Source organism: Theobroma umbraticum, unplaced genomic scaffold (genome assembly GCF_002168275.2).
Source record: "Theobroma umbraticum cultivar Fairchild unplaced genomic scaffold, ASM216827v3 scaffold_56.0, whole genome shotgun sequence".
NCBI lineage: Eukaryota > Viridiplantae > Streptophyta > Magnoliopsida > Malvales > Malvaceae > Theobroma > Theobroma umbraticum.
Genome location: NW_018397256.1, coordinates 9,289,911 through 9,310,257, shown reverse-complemented (window position 1 = coordinate 9,310,257; position 20,347 = coordinate 9,289,911). Strand labels below are relative to the sequence as shown.

General features: G+C 29.8%; 1 protein-coding gene across 3 annotated transcripts; it reads left to right on the top strand.

The window, feature by feature from the left end:
- The first annotated feature begins 16,542 nt into the window (after positions 1-16,542).
- LOC110410682 (2-oxoglutarate (2OG) and Fe(II)-dependent oxygenase superfamily protein) lies at positions 16,543-20,154 on the top strand. 3 transcript variants are annotated; one of them, XM_021420510.2, is made up of 11 exons: positions 16,543-16,704; positions 16,892-17,087; positions 17,212-17,313; positions 17,408-17,459; positions 17,568-17,689; positions 17,773-17,873; positions 17,960-18,018; positions 18,345-18,401; positions 18,953-18,998; positions 19,618-19,697; positions 19,884-20,154. In XM_021420510.2, the coding sequence occupies exons 1-11, from the start codon at positions 16,594-16,596 to the stop codon at positions 19,972-19,974; spliced, it is 1,017 nt and encodes a 338-aa protein (XP_021276185.1). In that variant the 5' UTR covers positions 16,543-16,593; the 3' UTR covers positions 19,975-20,154. The 3 variants fall into 3 exon arrangements, with proteins under 3 accessions (XP_021276185.1, XP_021276186.1, XP_021276187.1); XM_021420511.2 differs by having other exon boundaries at positions 17,215-17,313; positions 19,884-20,153; XM_021420512.1 differs by lacking the exons at positions 18,953-18,998; positions 19,618-19,697; positions 19,884-20,154 and having other exon boundaries at positions 18,345-18,405.
- Positions 20,155-20,347: the final 193 nt, after the last annotated feature.

Sequence of the window (20,347 nt, the reverse complement as noted above, 5' to 3'; positions counted from 1 at the left end):
CAGCATTGTGTATTTGTATTGGCTTCTCGAATGGCAGAGTGACGCCTAGGTGAGGAGTCAGGGATTAGTCGGGTAAATTCCCAAACTGTCCGAGTGAATAAGCTCAGGAGTTGCCATTGCCGTGATTACTACTGCTTTTGCTAGGACCACGTTTTCCATCATTAGAGTACTTGCTTTGCTTACTATCTAATTTGCTCTTCCTTTTTTTTTTTAATCTTTATCCAATTTGAGATGTTCTCAACACACTTAATGCGGAGTAGCAAAAGTATCATTTCCTTTTCAAAAACAAAAAATGAGCAATGTCTCATACATCACAAGAGTACGTGTAAATAACACTTAAAGTTGTAGTCAAGCTCATTAAGAAAACAAAAATATTATAATTTTTATTGCTTTTGCTGTATAGGATACCATTAGTAATAACCAATAAAGTACAATCATTTTGCAGCATTGATAAACCAAGAACAATTGACAATTCTTATCCTAGGAATAATTGCCAAGAGTTGTCCTCAGATAAAAAAGGAAGATTGTGAATGACGAACCTGAGAAATATAAAGTTGTCATTGCAACATGTCATTTTCATTGATATGCAAACTTGTTGTTTTGATCTTCCTGGAAATTTTATATGCTCTCTCTTCCTCCCTCTCTTTAATCTTCTTATTTAATGACTAGGTAGGTTCCAAGGGTTTACTTTGTGGGTTGGTGAATCGGGAAATCTTAATTCGATTTGGTTAATCATTAGACCTAATCCGAATTAATGTTTAGTTATTAGTTGGAATACACCTGTATGTTTGTTAACAAAAAGCTTTATATTATAGGTTGCTTTCTTTCCTTCTTTCTCTTTTTCTCTGCCTGAATTTGATCGATCAGCCAAAAAAGAAGGCATTGGCGTTGAAATCATTGGTTCCACGTGTTTGGGCATTGCGTGTGAAATTACTCCAAGTGTAGACACGTAAATTGCCGTTTTGACGTCAATGTTGTAAGCCTTGCAGTGTAGGCTTTCTTTGTTGCAAATTTCAATCAATCGACACTGGTTTTTGATAAGATGGGTGGACAATTAGAAAGAAGACGCCAGATGACGCATTTCCTCGATGTTAACACATCTAGCTTAATATTAATAAATTTTGAAAATACAAAGACTTAATTTATACGAAATATAGTAAAAAGATTAGATTTAATATTTTGATAAAATTATAAGGATTAAATTTAGAATTTGATAAAAAAAAAAAAGCACCTTGATTAATAGTGACTACAAAACAAATCAATCGTCTACAATGTACCCTTGGAGAACTTAATTAGATGTCGGACTCAGCACCATTTTCAACTTGCGAGTGGAAGAGTAAAGTGATTGTAAATACACTGTATGCACTAATTTTGTGTGCAAAGGTTGTGAGAAATTTCTTCAAATACGTTTAGGTCACGATTGAGTATATGACTGAACAAAGGGAAATAAATCAAACTTCCAAAGCAATTATTACTTGTGCGATGTGCCTAATCGGACAAAGAACATGAGAAAGCGTTAAAACGAATACCTATTCTTATAAAATACCTCAATTACTCAAAATTAAAGCTTTTAGAGAAGTTACATGAAAAAGTAAAGAACTCCATAATGTTGATTGATGAGGAAAAAGGAGGATCACATGGAGTGATGGACTTAATATAGGATATCTTTTAAAAAAGAAAAACTCACTTTTCAAATAGTGGGTTTGCAGTGATTTTCCCACTACTTGAGCCAACATGTTACTAGACCTATCCAACTTAATATAATTGGAGTATTGGGTCATATTCCAAAGTCAAACCCCAGAATCTGCATATTAAACCCATTTTCAGATTGGGAATTTATTACGCTTAGGCCAATTAAGGCAAAACACACATGCATTCCTCCAAACTTGGAACAACCTCCTTATAATACAACTGCTTAGCCTAATATTAGCTAAGATAAATACAAATGCCACTGCCCTACCTATTTTGGTGTTCCAACATTTAGTGCCAAGGCAATGCCTAACTCGTTGAGAATGAATGTGATATTCTATGTCTATTATAAATGTCTGTTTCTCCTAATAATGGGCAAAAAGAATATTTCAATTCCTTTCAAGGAATATGGACTTACATATTATGTAAGTTATACTTCAACCACAGTTTATTTAAATTATTTTATTTAATGTACTTAATATGCAAAGCTAAGAGAATTATAAGTATTACAATTATTATAACAGTTTGTATTTCAAGCACATTTTTTATAATTTTTCTTAATATACATAAGAAAAATAAATAAATAGCCGAATATTTTATTTAATAATTAATGTATGATTTTTTTATTTAAAAAAATAGGATTCGAATTTTTTTGTTAAATTAAAAATAATAATAAATAAATAAAATAAAACTGCTATTGTCGGGAGGAAAACTAAGGCCAAATGGTGCCAAAATATTGTTTGTTGTTTGAGTAACTAAATAATATGATATTGGCAAGAAGTCAATACCCAATATTTAACCTCTACCCTAGCTATTTGTCTTTCTTTTTCATTGTTTGAATCCTCCTTGTTTATCAATCCTGTATAGGTGTCAAAAAGTTATTTTAATCATTAAAATTTAACGGATTAATAAAGAAATTAATATATGTAATTGATAATTTGTCAACACAGCTGCAACCTCCATGATCTAATTAATTGCCGCGTTTGGGTCTGATGCTCTGCCCACTGATTAAGAGTTAAGACTTTTATTCAATTGGTGATAAGGTTAGGCATTGCTAATTAAAGGATAATCGTGTAATAATAATGTTTAATTAAGTTGGCGTGGTGCATTCTTGTATGATTTAAATGAACAAGTAACGGTTCTTCTGTCTCTATTTTAGTTCCTCCTAAAGTGATAATAATTTATTAAATAATTATAGAATGGAATCCATAAATTCATGAGTGGATCAACCAATTATTAATCCGAAATTCTCAATTGAACCGATAAGTTATTAAGTTATTGGAGCGGATATCATTTTCCTAATTAAAATCCCTAGAATATATCGCCTTTGGACTTGAATAAAGTGGCTCAAATTTACTTGGCTGCTTATTGGAGAAAATGTTTGGTCACGATTTCATGGCCAAAAGTGGAACAGAAAGAACACTATAGGAATAGCAACAGATTAAAAGCAAACAAAAATCAATATTAGAAATGGTGGAAATCTACATAGACTTGATTGCAACTTGACGTATCAAGCTCAACATGATTGAGACAATTGCACAAACCCAAGACAGTCAAAACCCAGAATCCACCGACATTCACTGTTTGAACCCATATCTAGCTAGGCTAAAAGTTTGTAGGCCTGGGCTCAATTAAGGCAAAGCACTGAACTCCGGATTCTGACTGTGGTTTAGCCTTAAAATGGTGCTCTTTATTCATGGCCTTACGCAACAATTTAATTCCTATACCGACTCAAAAAGAAAAAATTCCTTCAAACCCTCACCGTCTGACCACTTGAGCCAAGTTGAGGCAGCTTGAGCACATTATTTCAATTAAAAGTCAAGATTCAATCTCCAACCCCCTAGACTTTGTATTCCATACTTCGTAACTAGTTCTAACTCTTAACGGGGGCTTTAAATATGATATGGACATGCGATTTGATATATTGTCCCAATTTAATGTGTTATATAAAAAATATTATACATTCATTCAATTTAGTCTATTTATGTTATTGTCAAGAGACTATTGCAATAATCAAAATTTTAATTATAAAATTGTAGGGATTGTGTAGCATTATTCTGTGTCTAATTAACAGGCCTTTGTAGCTAGATTTTGTGTCAAATAAGTAATTTTCAAGTTTCATGTTATTGAACAAATTACATATATAAGATCTCAGAAGACATAAAAAAGCACATTGTTAACGTGAATCACAAACTATATAACTAACTAATTGCCTCTTAATATAAGATATGAGATTATTAACATTTATAATCGAGTTCGTTAGTAATGGTAACAATTATTTAAGTTAATATGAATGGACCTTACGTATGCTGGCTGCATGGGACTAGGCGTAGGCTGCATGTAGAATGCCACAAGGCACGCATTGCTTAAATTCTTAATTACCCAAAGCAGCCCCATGCCAAAGCCCATCATAGCCGCAAGGTTATTGTACCCATATGACTGGCCCATTGGAGAATTTAAGAATTTCCACTGTTAAAAAAAATTATGAATATAGAAATAAGGATAAAAAATTAAAATGGTTTTGGAGTGTCTATGTCCCTCTTTCCCCACATTCCCAAGGCAGGAGAACTTCACAGCTGATCGGCTCGCTGATGAAAGTCTATCACAAGAAGCAAGATTATAAATTCATCATCAAGCTCCCCAAGACACTGTGAGAGTAGGCTCATTTGTACCAAGATATGGTCTATGTGCTTTTAAGCGATACAACAAAACTTTAAAATTCTCTACACAGAATTAAATGAAATTAAAATAATTTTTGCATTAAAAACCCTTTTTGTTTTCTAATATAACAACATTTGATGAACAAATCTAACAAAAAAAAATTCTATTTTTCGTATGATAAATAAATATAAGTTTTTTACAATTAAATTATTTTAAATCAACCCATAATTTTATCCGCAAACTCGCGGAAGTTGATGTTGATGCACAGAAGTCAAAAAAGAGCGTACCTTTTGGAGAAGGTCAAATTTCGCCCTCTCAAAGAAGCCCTTTATATAGCTGCAAACATGGGATTGGGGGATGCCCCTGTGCATTATCTCATCTGCTGTGCTTTCTCGAACTTATCTCTTGAACCTCTTTCCAAAACCAACGGTGAAAGCCCACCCTTTGTCCATCAACAGCCTTTTTCCTGTTTTGCTACTGCCATGGCCAGCGGATCATCCAAATACCATGTTGTCGTTACAGCCAACTCTGTTCCTTTCGCTCATCAATTCGACCTCGACGATGCTATAACGATGCCGGAGAATCCTCAAGCCAGGCAACAAGCAGTCAACTCTTTGGTTTCAGACTTGCCGGCTGTTAATAATGCAACTGGAAGTTGCTCAATTTGCATGGAATGTTTCAGGCAATCTGATCAGGATGCTGCTAGACAAGTCTCCTGCGGCCATGTCTATCACCATATTTGCATTTCCGATTGGCTCTTAAACGGCAACAGCAACTCTTGCCCTCTTTGCCGTCATGAAATCTCCGGCTGAAGATATGTATACAGTCATATAGGGCAAGTCTCAGCCCCCTTAGTTATAGTTCTAAATTTGGAGTACGTCCACTCCGCATTTTTTTTTTTTTAAAAACAGCCTTGTCGAAATTAATATAAAGATATATATATATATTTCAAGACATCCTTTTCATTTAGTAGTATAAATTATAGTATCAACTTATTTTATTATTACATCTCGGTCTAAAATGTTTGTTTATGCACTAACCATGCGTTATTGAGCATACACATATATATGTTTAGCAATAATTAATCATATTTTAAATGGGAAATTAGGAATTCAGATATATCCTCTTGTACATACACTTAATTACAAACACATCTTCTCATCGCAATCTATTTGCTCGATGAATGTGCACCACTTTCTGATCAGTTAAGTTAAGGGCTTATCTTGAATATTTTTTCCACAAGTCTGAAAATGAAATCGAGGAAAAAAGTGACATTGGATTAAATTTCCAGTGGCCGTAATACAGCAAGGGAGCAACTGGCAACTAGTTGGCGGTGATGTTAAAGGAAGAACAAGTTGTAGTCTGGAATTGTGACAATTTGATGTTGAATGAAAACTTTGAACGTAATGGCTACGGATGTTTAATAGGAAGAGGTCAGTTCCTTCTTAATTACAAACTTGAAAGTCAACTTCAACCCAGAATTAATAATAATATATACTATTCCAACTCCAATAAATGTACGTTCCATACGGCACAGCGTTGTTGTAGTATTTAGAATTTTAGAGAAACAAATTTGGCTTCATCGTTAATTTTCTTTTAAGGATCATCTTTAGCTTTTTAGTTTTCTATTATTAGATACGAACTCATATCATTTATGCTCTTTTAATTGAATATTAAGCTAAAAAAGAAACGGAAAACCAATAATTTTGTTCAAAAGTAAATTATTAAGAATAAACAGAATTATGTTGAATTGAAAAGTTTGTATGCGAAATTTCTACACTTTACCCCGCGGAAGAGTTCACACTTCATACTTTACCCCCGCGAAAAGATTTTTACTTCATCGATTAGAAAGCCTGATATTACTTCATTGAGAAATATATTATTTTTCATATTTAATTATTCTTAAAAAACATGCATGATTTTGATTTCTACTACTAATTTTTTGGATAAATAAGCTGTTATAATTTTATTTTTACTTTTCTTAACATTAAAATTATAATTTACTGATATTGTAATTTTTTTTAAAAAAATATGAAATACACTGAAGTCCAAGGGTATGATTTCTTAATTTTCATAGTATATTAAAATTAAATATTAAATTTGAAAAAAGAGAAAATATATTATTATTATTATTATTATTTTCATTTCCTTGACTAACTAAACACGTTTCTTACTCTAGACAAAAATATAACTTTCAAGGGAAACGGAGAATTGGCTTAAAGTGACAATTTTTCCGGTGAGGGGAGAAAAAGGGTGTAGCAGATGTATACACATATACAAATGAAATTACTTTATGCAAATAAGGATTAGACTTTCTGATCCACCACAGTCAAGCATGAGCCTTTTTTAGACATGACTCTTCAGTTCTTTTTATTGGTATTCAGCAAAGACTTTAGCAACAGCGGAATTGATAGGTTTTTTAGCTAGCTAGTAATAAATACTCCATAATTGGTCAATATTTTGCTTTTCCATGAATGGCATTATCAGCACTGGAAAATCTGTTGTCTTGAAGAATTTCTTTTTTGTTCACCCTTTACCATTTCTTCTTCCACGTTTTTTAATTGGGTTTATGTAGCATTCAAGAAGTTTCCCTATACCTATAAGTAAATTTAATTGAAATTTTGAAAACGTGAGTCGAATTTTCAATACCCAACATTAATTAATTGCTGTTTTACACTTTTGTTATCTTAAAAATGGAGTGCATTAAAGCTCCCAAGAAAAGTTTTGATATATGACAATGCAAGATTATAATTATATCATTTGTTAATTTTTGTTGAAGTTTTTCTTTATTTTTTTTAATAAAAAGTAATGTAAACATAAGTTTTTAAACTGACCATGTGCATTATCCAAGAGTTCATCCTTAAACTCTCATTCAGTCTTTCTTTTTCTCATTAACATTAAAAAGATTTATTAAAATTTAATCTTCTAGATACTACATATCACAAACTCGTAAAAAAAATTCAATGAGTAAACAAAATTACATTCAAGGTTTTTTTTTTTTTTTTACATTCTTTTCTTTCAAGTGCAAACATAAAATTAACGTTGAAGGGTTGATGGAACACATCAACATCTTCTCCCCGAACTTTAAGCTAGTCCATATTTTTCTTAGTCTCGGCGTATCGTCAGCACAGGAATTATGCTTCCTCACCCAAAACCTGCTAGACCGCTTGATTTGCAGTCTTCGTCAAGCACTATCTTAGTAATATACACATGTACCCGCACATGTTTGGAAAATTCAAAAAGGGAAAGGAAAAGTAGGAGGGGAAAGAAATGATTGGAGAAGAACGATGAGGTGCAAGCAGAGGTTTACTCACATAATAGTTCATTTTGTTTGTCTTGACCATCACTTTGATTTCGATGATGAAAGATTGGACCATCTGTGATTCAATTGAAATCATAGTATTAACATTAATTATATATATATAATATTGCTTAATGCATGTATCTGTCTACCAGCATATAGAACGATTCAATTAGATGTAGGAATTGCATATATACTTTTGAATTAAATCCAAGCTTTAAGAATATTAACGTAGTAGTATTATTCTCTAGAAATTTGTAATTGTTTTATGAAGTCTTTGTACACAAATTAAGTGGAACGGTATTGAGCAATAGTTGCCAGTTTGGAACAAAGAGTTGGTGCCAGTTTTTATTTTTTTTTGTTTCTTTTGAAAATTGTATTTTATTCTTCCTCACCGGTTCTGCACAAAGAGCCACAAATAGCAAGGATCAACACAGAATCAGAACGAAGGCAACCGATCTTTCACAGTACTACAAAAAAAATTCTATAATCGGCAGACCCAAAAACAAGAAACCTGCTTAAAAAGCAAAACACAAAAGAGCCACCTAAAGGTAAAAGAGAAGAAAGACGTAAGCATGAGACTGCAACCAATATCATGAGAATCACAGCACACAAAGGAGTTGGTGCTGTTAATTGATAAAACAATGTCTAGTCTTTCATGGGGTCTCTGAATTACGCCTGGCCGCTTTGTGTTTTTTGTCTCTCTTTTCGTACATGTTGGCCTACGACCCTTGGCTTTGAGTTCAGTCCATGGTCTATGCAGCACGCCATCAAGGATTTGAATTTCTTGCTAAGCTTTGTTTATAGTAAATTAATATACTACACAATCTTTTGGAATTGATTGTAACCAAATAATGGTGCATGGTACGGGAACAAAAATATCTGTTTTGGATCAAAAGATATTTTGTTATGTCCTTGAGCGTTTGATCACTTAGAAAAATGTAATTGGTTATTTTAGTATTTCATCTTTTATATATATAAAAAAGAAAAAATTAATATTCGTTTAGAAATAAAACATTTGTGAGTTAACAAAAAAACACAAGCGTTGATCAGGAAAAATGTCTTACATCTACATCTACTTCTTCTTTTTGAGAGCTTAAGACTTTCCATTGAAATAGAAAATCCTCCTTGATCCTCTTTTTCTCCCTAAACCACTTCATCCTTCTTCTAACCTAATTGTCACAATACACCCACCCCAATCAGAACTTGAAAACGATAAGAAAGAGAATATTCATCCATCATCTCCAACAAAACTTTATTAGCTCCAAAAACAATATCTAAAATTCAATAAATTCCCATGATAATGATGCCCACATTCCGAACCTATTTACAAAACAACCAAATCTCTCAAAGGGCGAAATAGGTTGTAGCTTTTAGGAGTAATTTTCTAAAATTGAAAAGATGACGTAATTCGAGACTAAGAAACGCTTGGGCAAGGAACGGAAGAACGAAAAAGACTAAGAAAAGTGTGATGAATGTAAAATGTAAAATCAATCCTAAGATTTAGGGTCAAAAGCCGTGAAAGATTAAGGTGAGAAAGATTCTAAAAGACTTTAGACAGATCTTTTTGGAGATATAGAAAGGAAAAAGATTTCACCTAATACTCAATTTGAAAAGTCTATTTTAAAAATAATTTTTAATATAAAATTAATTGTTTTTATTCAATTTTTATCATGACTTAATAAAAATGCTTTTAAAATTATTTTAGATGAATTAAATGCTTCCAGATTCTCTCTTTCATTATTCGTTTGCTGTGTTTCTTATTTTTCTCTTACCATTTAACTCTTTTTAATTTTATCACAATTATCATTTCTCTTTACCTATCTCTCGTCATTTTGTCATATCGATTTACAAATCTTCAAATAGCATGACATGACAAGTAATAATATATTTTTGTTTTTATTACTTTACATTTACAAAACCCTCTATCTGTTTATCTCTTATCATATCATTATCGATCTGCAAATCAAAGAACATGATAGGACAAGTAATAACACATTCTTGGATTTATTAATATTGAGTTTTTCAGTAATTTAAGACTGATATAATATGCCTTGACTTATAATAAAGTGATTTATATCTTGACGTGTAACATCAGTAGCAAAAAAAAAAAAAAAACCATGACATATAATATTTGGTATTAAAACTTTAGCCTTGATGTGTAACATTTAATATTAAAACTTTACCCTTAGGATGTAATATTTGCTACTGAAACTTTGATGTGCAACATCTACTTAGACTTGTCGTTTTGTTTTTCTTTTCTGTTATTTTTAGTTGCTATATAGTATAGTCAACTTAATTTTTGGTTGTGCAGTCCATCAATATTTTAAGATTTTTTGTATTTGAGGCTATATCTACATATTAATAGTTTTTAAGATTTTGTAATTATATATATATATATATATATAAATTTGAATGAAAGTGAGAGAGTTTTTTCCTCCGAAGTTGTTAATCCCTTACTTTGTTTATCTTTTTTTTTTTTAACTTTTAGAGTTCTTATTTTTTGGTAAATTTTTTTTTTGAAAAATCAACAATTGATTTACATTCATTAAATCAAAAAAGTTGATGAGATCAAGTTATAAGTGAAATGAAATTTATATATTAGAACACTGTCCAAAGTTGTTATGTACCATGTCTGCATGCAACAATTTTAATGCATTTGCTGTGTAACAAATTTACTGAATACGACATAACGTGTAACAATATGTTTTTGTATATGTCTACATATAACAACATTTTTTTGAAAATTGCATACAATAAAATTTTTTTGAATATGGCGTGTAACAGTATTTTTAAATATGACTTGTAACTTAGTTCCTAGAATATAAATTCTTGGAGTTAAACACTTTAAAAATGACATATAATAACTTTTTTATAACATGACGTATATATAATAAATTTTTTTTGAATATAGCATATAATAACAATAATTTTTAAATGTGACTTGTAACTCAATTTCTATCTTTATATTTTATTAGGATATAAACTCTTAAACACCTTCACAATAGCGATAAACTTTAAAATTAAAAAGGAATTTGCAAAGGAAGATGTATTGAAAAGTTATTCAATGTTAATGTTAATGATGAGTTGAAATGGATTTGAACAAAAAAAAAATATGATCCAAAATCATCAAATTTAGATAATTAGCTTTTAAAGTAATTTTATTTGTTATATTTCCCGTATAGCAATTTTTTTCAACATGGTCTGCTATAACATTTTTTTAACAGATATGCTTAAATATGAAAATGTTTCATTAAAGACAATTTTGTTTAAATTTTTTTTAAATTAACCAAAAATAGTTAAAATTAAAAAAAATTATTTTTGACAATACTTTTATCTTTGACAGTTAAAAAAATCATCCCTAAAATTTTTTATTTATGTGTAGATTTTAAATTATTTTATTATTTATATAAATAATATGTTTAATATTAAAAAATATTTTTTATGTTCTGTAAATTGATATTTTTATGATGTTATGGTAAAAAAATATTTTTTATAAATTGATTTAAGTAATAATAAAAATTTATTAATTTACACAAATAATAAAAAAATATTAATAGGATTACCGAACGGAATAAAAAGTCCTTTCCCAACTCTATATTCTTCTCGCAAATTAGAGGAATTATAACATAACATTGACAAGAGAAAATGTTTAACCCATACCTTCACATTCCTCTTAGTCTGCCGTTTTTGACGACGCATCTTCTCCCGTTTTGGCGTTTTCCTCTTTTCGCAGTAGCATGCGTCTACCTTCCATTTTATTTGTCTCCATCCTTATTGGCTTTTCTCCTAGTTGTTGCTCCTCAGACTCACCAACTCGGTAGTTTCCTTTAGTTGACAAGATTGAAGGTTTTTGAAGACTCCATGAACAGAGTCGGAATTCTATTCCATTTTTATCGTCAGAAGATTTTAAATTATTAATGATAGTATAATAAAAACTAAAATATATTATTTATTTAAATTATTATATAGTTTTAATAACAATTGAAAGATAAACATATATAAAAGACAATTAATGTTTCAATTATATATAATTTAAAATTTATAATATTATTCTATAAATTACACAATACTATTAGAATTAAAAAATATTTTTAATTAAATCATTCAATCCAATCAAAATTCTTATTTCCACAAATTGGATTAATATTATTAATATTTTTAATGAAAGTCATCAAATTTAATTATAATTTTAAATATCTAAAAATTAGATAAATCTTATTAATATTAATAATAGAAAGATTAACATGGTAATTTAAGAATATAATAAACATATATAACTGTTTTCATCAATAAATTTTTTTTTCAACATCCGCAATTTTATTTATATAATAGCTGATAGATCATATATATATATGGATAAAATAAATATTTATAGAAATATTTTGAAAAGAATGTATGCAAAATATAATTTTGATTAAACGATACATGCACCTAAAATTAATGATTTTTTTATCGACTTTAAGAATTTGAGAATTTAATCCTTTCCTAGAAGGTGCTTTAATTAATTAATAAGTACCAAACATTCTCTTTTTTTGATGAAAAAACTTACCAAATTTTAAGTACGTAGCTTTAAATACAACAATAATAACAACCCAATAAGTAAAAAGGTTGAAAACATATAGTTAGCTTCAAATGTTTTTTCTTTTTTTGATAAATTCAATTTTGAAAGAAGAGAATCATTTCAATATATATATATATATATCATATTCTTGTTATGTAATTTCAGAAAAGTCATAATTTAAAGTGTGAGTTTTGTTGTTTTGGGTTGCAACCTCCATGGCATTTTAATGGGTTGGGGTTTTCAACCTCAATATAGTCACATGATTTTTTATGTAAAAATGTTAAAGAAGAAGAAGAGCGTTATGACAATTGATTATATGAACAATAACGTGTTAAATTATATCATTATATGCAATGTATCATAAAGAACGAGTGGCGATAAATAATATATTACTTAAAAAACTAAAAAAATAAAAAATGTGGATATTGGTGGCTTTTCAACCTCAATATCGTCGCATGACTTTTTATGTAAAAATGTTAAAGAAGAAGAAGAGCGTTATGACAATTGATTATATGAACAATAACGTGTTAAATTATATCATACATGCGATGTATCATAAAGAACGAGTGACGATAAATAACATATTACTTAAAAAACTAAAAAAATAAAAAAATATGGATATTGGTGGCTTTTCAACCTCAATATCGTCACATGACTTTTTATGCAAAAATGTTAAAGAAGAAGAAGAGCATTATGACAATTGATTATGTAAATAATAACGCGTTAAATTATATCATACATGCAATGTTTCATAAAGAACGAGTGATGATAAATAACATATTACTTAAAAAATAAAAAAAATGTGGATATTGGTGGCTTTTCAACTTCAATATCGTCACATGACTTTTTATGCAAAAATGTTAAAGAAGAAGAAGAGCATTATGACAATTGGTTATATGAATAATAATGCGTTAAATTATATCATACATACGATGTATCATAAAGAACGAGTGACGATAAATAACATATTGCTTAAAAAACGAAAAAAATAAAAAAAATGTGGATATTGGTGGCTTTTCAACCTCAATATGGCCACATAAATTTTTATGCAAAAATGTTAAAGAAGAAGAAGAGCATTATAACAATTGATTATATGAACAATAACGCATTAAATTATATCATACATGCGATGTATAATAAAAAACGAGTGACGAAAAACAACATATTGATTAAAAAACCAAACAAACAAAAAAAATGTGGATATTGGTGGCTAGTTATAGCTAATAGGACATGTCATAGGCAGAGGGAGGTGGGGCTAGTAGGTGCCCGCCTTGCCCCTCCCTTCAAAATTTAAAAAATTTATATTTTTTATTTCATTTTAAAATTTTATTTTTATTTTTTAATAATTTAATAGTTAAAATTTTATATTTTCATTCTCTCAAATATTAAATTTTTTATTTTCATCCCTTCAAATTTTAAATTTTGACTCTACCATTGCAACAGGTGAATTCAACTTAATCAATCATCAAACAGTACATAAATTATATGATGATCACACCCATTAGGGTTGAAATTCTGTATAATGAAGCTGTTAGGTTTAATTAGGTAATTAAAAATTCTATTGCATTAGAAGTAGATTAAGATTAAATAGTTTTCTTTAATTATGTTGCATCATAACTCTATTAGATTAGATGGATACCACATTATAGATATCCCATTCTAGCATGTTTGGTTAGCCATTTCCCCTCTATTCCCTCAAAAATTTTTCCCCCATGTTTGGTTATGTTTATGGAAGAGGGAATAGCAATTCTTTTGGAATGGCTATTTCTCAAAATCAACCAAACCTTTGGGATAGCTAATACCACATCTCCCCATGGTATTAGCTATTTCAGCCTATGGGAATAGAATTCAAAACATTTTGGATTAAAATGTCTTTACATTTTTTGAACAATTACAAACCTAAACTTATCAAATTATTATTTTATATTAAAAATTAAAAATATTAATAATTTAACTGTAATAATATTTAGATTGTAAATAAAATATTAATATTTTAAAATATTAATTTTTAAATTTTCAAGTGAAAATATAAATTAAAAATACAAAATAAAAAATAAAAAATTATACTAATACTTAATAATAAATTATTAAATTATTAAAATTAAAATTTTAATAAAAATAAAAATTTAATTATTAAAAAAGAAAAAATTTACTTAATTTTATCTTTTGATATAAATTTTACTAAACTATATAAAGAGTACTTTTGTTTTTGATGAAAATAAATCTTATTATAGTAAAGAGTTTAAGTTTTCAATTATATATTAAAAAAATATTTTGAGTTTAAAAATTAATTAAAAATATTAATATTTTGATCATAATTACAGTTAATTTATAAATAAAATATTAATATTGTAAAATTTCAATGATTAGATTGTAAATAAAATATTAATTTTAAAATTATCAAAATATTAATATTTTAAATAAACTATAAGATATTAATATTTAAAAATAAAATACAAATGAATAATCCTAATAACATTTATATTATAAATAAAATATTAGTATTTAAAAAATAAAATAAAAATAAATAATAATATAAATAATAAAGATTATTTTTATCTTTTTATCTTCTATTCATTTTTTATTACAAAGTTATTTTTATCAATCAAACACTATAATAAGTCATAATAACTATTTCTACTCTATTTTTTTATTAAACCAAACTAAAGAATAACTATTCTATTCTATTCCCACAAAATTACTATTATATTCTATTTTTATTTATTCCGCGAACCATTCACTTTTATTTTTATCAAGCAATCAAGCTAGTTGTTTAGGGTATAGGGATTTGTTTTTCTCTGAACAATAAAAAGTTTTTAAGTCAAATTAATACTGTACCTATACTACTTATTTAGCCTGGCATGGCCTTAAATTTAAGGAAAAACTTTTCTAATCCAAGTTTTTAAGTCAAATTAATATGACTTCAAATAAATATAAGGAATAAGGTGCTACAAAATTTATTGTAAATTGTAACCTTCCATTACTTGACAAACTACTCTTCCTATCACGTTAATTATAAGTTTGATAAATTAAAATTTTTCACAATATAATATGATAATTATTATTAAAGAGTAAATCTATACATGAACGTGATAATTTTTATGGCTAACGTGATAAAAAGGATTCATCTAATAGTTCCTCAGTAATTGAACTTATATTCTAAGAGATTTTTTTGCTTCTGGTCTCACCTTTTTAATTCAAATTGATAAACATATTAAATATATAAGGACAAAATACTGCAAAAATTATGACTAATCATGACTCTAATGTTTTGTGGCACAACATTTTTGAATCCAAGTACTATATGTATTTTATGTTGAAAACGTTATAATAAATAGTAGCTATTTAAATTTTATTAATATAACTTAATTCGTGAGACGTGTGCAAAGCAGAAAAGCGTGGTCAAGATCGGCGAGTGTTCAATTCAAAACGTAATTTACCGGTCAGTTGTCAAACGACATTGAGTTTTAGGTTTCCAAGTGAGTGCATGCTTTTCTCATTTTACCCTAAATTTAAATATTTGAGGAAGAAAGGCAGAAACCACGGAACAGAAACCAGCTCCAGTGGAGGCACAATGCATTGATCGACATTCAACAAGCTTAATTAAAAGTACAATGTCTGTCTTTTAATTATTTGCCCTTTTCTCTCTTTTATTTATTCATCAGTCTTTGTCATCCATTGAATGTGCTAAAGTGGCTATAAATAAATCCGCCATTTGAAATTTCATTTTCTTTGAACTTTTATTATTAATAAAATTAATCTTTTGTTACTAGTTACATCTTGGAAAAATTTATTTTCCCGTGTAAATTGCACTGTCGGTCTGATATTAAATCTTGTCAATTTTACTTCATATCATAGAGCATGATATAAGAATTCTTAATATACTTTTTTCAATTTTCATTTTGTTTGTCTTTTATTGATTTTTTTATTCAATGGATTCAATTTTTATAATTAACTTTTAAAAATATTATATAGAAGTAAATTTTTACAAAAAAATATCTCAAAAAGATTGAAATTTAGAATTTTTAAAAAATTTTATAATTTTATTAAAAATAACGAATCAAAATTAAATTTATTTGATGAAAAAGTTAATAAGAAACAAGTAAAATAAGACGACAAAATAATATTGATGGGCAAACATTTTACACTTCACAAATTACATAAAATGAAATAAACAAACTAGTACAGCTGGAATTCTAATAATGAGGATAGGGGGAAATGGTGGAAACAAGTGAGGGTCCCACCAAGATTACCGAAAACTTGCCGTTGGTCTCTGTAGTCATCCACTATAAATTCTCATCTCGAATTTTGAAACTTGAGGCCTTAACCAAAACAGAAAAGAAAGCCACCCCAAACGGAACAGGAAAGAAGGCAAAAAATGGAGACTCCGAACCAAAATGGCGCCGAAGCTCATATCAAAGTGTCTACCCTCAATTGTATCGATCTCTCTAATCCTGATATTCACCAATCCGTCTCTTTACTCAAGCAGGTTTTGCCCCTTTCTTTTTTGTTCTTATCTCTTCTGTGTTTTTTTTACGTGTTATATAAAATTTAATGTTTCTTTTTTTTTATTATTATTATTCTTTTGATGATTTGAAGTTGATATTTTGATGTTTTGGTAACAATTAAGACAACCCCATAATTAAAGTTTGGATTTTTTTTTTTGGTGGGTTTAGGCATGTTTGGATTGTGGGTTTTTCTATGTGGTAAACCATGGAATAAGCCAGGAATTCATGGAGGAAGTATTTGCTCAAAGCAAGAACTTTTTTCGCTGGCCATTAAATGAAAAAATGAAACTTTTGAGGAATGAAAAGCATAGAGGCTATACTCCAGTCCTTGATGAGCTTCTTGACCCTGATAATCAAGTGCATGGTCAGCACCTCTTTCTTTTTTAGTTGTTGTAAATTTTTAGACTGCATTATTTGCTTTCGTATTGATCATTAGTGGAATAGTTTACTTGAAACTGAAGTCCAAGCTCTTTTTTCTTGTGGGGTAGTAGGAGACTACAAAGAGGGATATTACATAGGTGTGGAGGCACCTGAAGATGATCCTGACTCAGAGAAGCCGTTTTATGGGCCAAATGTTTGGCCTGCGGATGGTAACTTGTTTTGGATTTCATTGATTGGTTATCTTGCAAGACGTGTATGAAGGAAATTTTCACCAACCTTTTTTAAACTTTTGGCCATGGTTAGGTGTTTTGCCTGGATGGAGGCAAACTATGGAGAAATTCCATCATGAGGCATTGTAAGTTATAAGCTAGTATGTGATTGGGTATCTATGTGTGTTTTATGATAATGTGTGGAGAGAAAATATGCTAATATGATTTTGTTTTCCTTCTTAATTTACAATTAGGGAGGTGGCAAAAGCAATTGCGAGGGTCATAGCACTTGCACTTGACCTAGAGGTTGATTTCTTTGATAAGCCTGAGATGCTTGGGAAGCCTATTGCCACCTTGCGCTTACTACACTATGAAGGTGGAAGAGCATGGCATGTCATTATTTAATCTTGGTGTCGTTGCACAGTTGATATAACTAATTATAATTCATATTCTGTTCAGGTCAAATTTCTGATCCCTCAAAAGGAATATATGGAGCTGGAGCACATTCTGACTATGGATTGATTACGCTCTTGGCAACAGATGATGTGATGGGTCTGCAAGTATGAATGATGCTGTAACACATAATTATGTTACCATTATTCTGCACCTTTGACTAGTTACCAAAAGATTATATGATTTGTTGCAGATATGCAAGGATAAAGATGCAAAACCTCAAAAATGGGAGTATGTGGCACCTATAAAAGGGTTAGTTGCAGATAGCTTTAACAGATTTGAGCATCTAAGTTTACGCTTGTAGACATGCTCGTATGTAGTGCACATGCAAGTTGGTCTTACTGCCTCGATGTTGGAGGCTGTATTTGGGTCCAATATTAGTTTTTAAGTGATTGATTTCCAGTTGCTTACTGCACCTAGGTTGGCTACCATTTTTTTTTCCTGCTACCTTCTTAAATTGTCTATTTTTGTGTTGTTTTGTTCATTATTTACTCTGTTCTTTTTTTCCATGCACTAAAGTCTTGTCATTATTAATCACAACACATAGCAAGCTTAATACGTGGGTGATCTATTTTCAGAGCTTTCATAGTCAATCTTGGGGACATGCTGGAGCGCTGGAGCAACTGTATATTCAAGTAATGTGCAACTTTCTTTGGTAACAATGGTCCAAATAGTATTGCAGTAAAATATAAATGTGGATTTTTGGGGGATTTTCATATTGGCCGGCTCCCTGGATTGTTCAACATATAAAGGAGAACTTTAGGCTAAATTTGATAACTCCACTTTGCCTTTCACTTTTTAGTTCGGCCTTTTATTATCCTGATAAATTTAAGGCATAGAACTGTTGTCTAAGGCGATCATCTTCTATTGGAGCAGAGCAAAATCCTTTGTTTCTTGGTTCCTTTGTTTTGATATATATATATATATACCAAGGTCACTAAATGGAAGCCACAACTAGACCTTGAGCTTCTTCATCTCACACTTTTTATTGTTTTGCAATATTCTTACACTTATTCATCAAAAACTTAAAAAAAATATCTTACATTTTTATATGTGACCGTCTCTATATCTGCTTATTTGTTTGTAATGTTATATTTACCTGAGGTTGTGTTATGGAAGCTGCCTTTTCACGATTTTCTTGCTTCTCCTTTGTGTAACCCAAGTATTTTTTTTTTTCGGTACACAGGTCCACTTTGCACAGAGTTTTAGGGAATGGTCAAGAGAGATATTCTGTAAGGCCCCTTAACTTTTTCAACCTTTCTTTGTTATTAAGGCTTTTAGGTCTTTCACAACCTTTCATTAATGCTGGTTATATATTTATTTCTTGATGTAGTTGTTCTTGGTCCACATGTCCAACTGTCTATTGTAACAAATAGCAAGCAGGGTAAACTGGGGCATCTAGGACTTTGAATTTAATTTTCTAGTAACTCTTGTTACTCTGCTGGGTTGACTCCATCTGATCTATGGAGACTCAATTAGAATAAACTTCGCAATTCTATGATTGATGTTTGCCGTTGACTCAGTTATAGTTGTTGAGAACAATTGTTTAGCTGAGTATACTAATATGATGAATGGAAGGACGTTTTTGTTCTTTGAAAGTTTAAAAAGCACTTTGATTGACATGAAAAGAAAGGTTTTGACTGACATCGTCATCTTGGTGTCTCTTACTCTTTGCCTTTTAGCCCAAATTTTTGGCTTAGTTTCTCAACTTTTTTCTTTAATATTCTCTTGGGTAAGTTTCTTTGTAAATATTCTAGCTTTGGAATTTTCTTGGCACATGTTGTCTTACTATATTTTGAACATAATCTTCGGAAGAAAATTAAGGTTTATGTCTCTTGTTTCTGATGGCAGGTTGCATACTTTGTGGAACCTAGTCATGACTGTCTTGTAGAATGTTTGCCAACTTGCAAATCAGAAGAGAATCCTCCCAAGTAAGTCTTGGTATCAAAGTCTTATAATTGTAGATAATAAGGATCGAAGCCCATCCCAAAACCCTTCCCCATCGAGACCTTAGTTGCTATGACATTCATGGGGATTACCTTCAAATTATCGAAATTGTATATTTGTTTCATCTGACATACCAACTCGAATTGAACTGCTGCATGTGTTCTAACCAGGTTTCCTCCAATTAGATGCGGGACATACCTGAGCCAACGTTACAGGGACACTCATGCTGAGTTAAGTGTATATAATAAACATCAAACTTGAAGTCCTCACAGAATATGTTTAGGAAAGGTAACCTTTTAATGTTTGTAATACAGGGGCATATCAAACGTTAGAAAGTCCATTTTATTCACTTGTAGATGTATTATAGTAACAGAAATTATCATTCCTAATAAAGTTATTACGTGTTCCAAGATTCCAAATGGAACCTATTTTGGCAATTTTCTCTTCAGCTGGGTTTCCCTCTGACAAACGGATTACAATCACAAGGCAAAGTTCCCTGTCAGCTTGGGCAATCTTCATAAAAGAGAGAGTCTTAAATTTGATAGTTTCAAGTAATTAAGAGTCATTTTGGATAATTAAACACCATTTAAAGCACTTCAAATAGGGTAAATGATGTTTATGTCCTGCAGAGTTC

Excerpts from the sequence above, each read along its gene's own strand:
- LOC110410682 (XM_021420510.2), top strand. The coding sequence starts at position 16,594 with ATGGAGACTCCGAACCAAAATGGCGCCGAAGCTCATATCAAAGTGTCT. Across the intron at positions 17,690-17,772 it reads GCGCTTACTACACTATGAAG|GTCAAATTTCTGATCCCTCA; the intron begins GTGGAAGAGCAT and ends TATTCTGTTCAG. Across the intron at positions 18,019-18,344 it reads TATGTGGCACCTATAAAAGG|AGCTTTCATAGTCAATCTTG; the intron begins GTTAGTTGCAGA and ends ATCTATTTTCAG.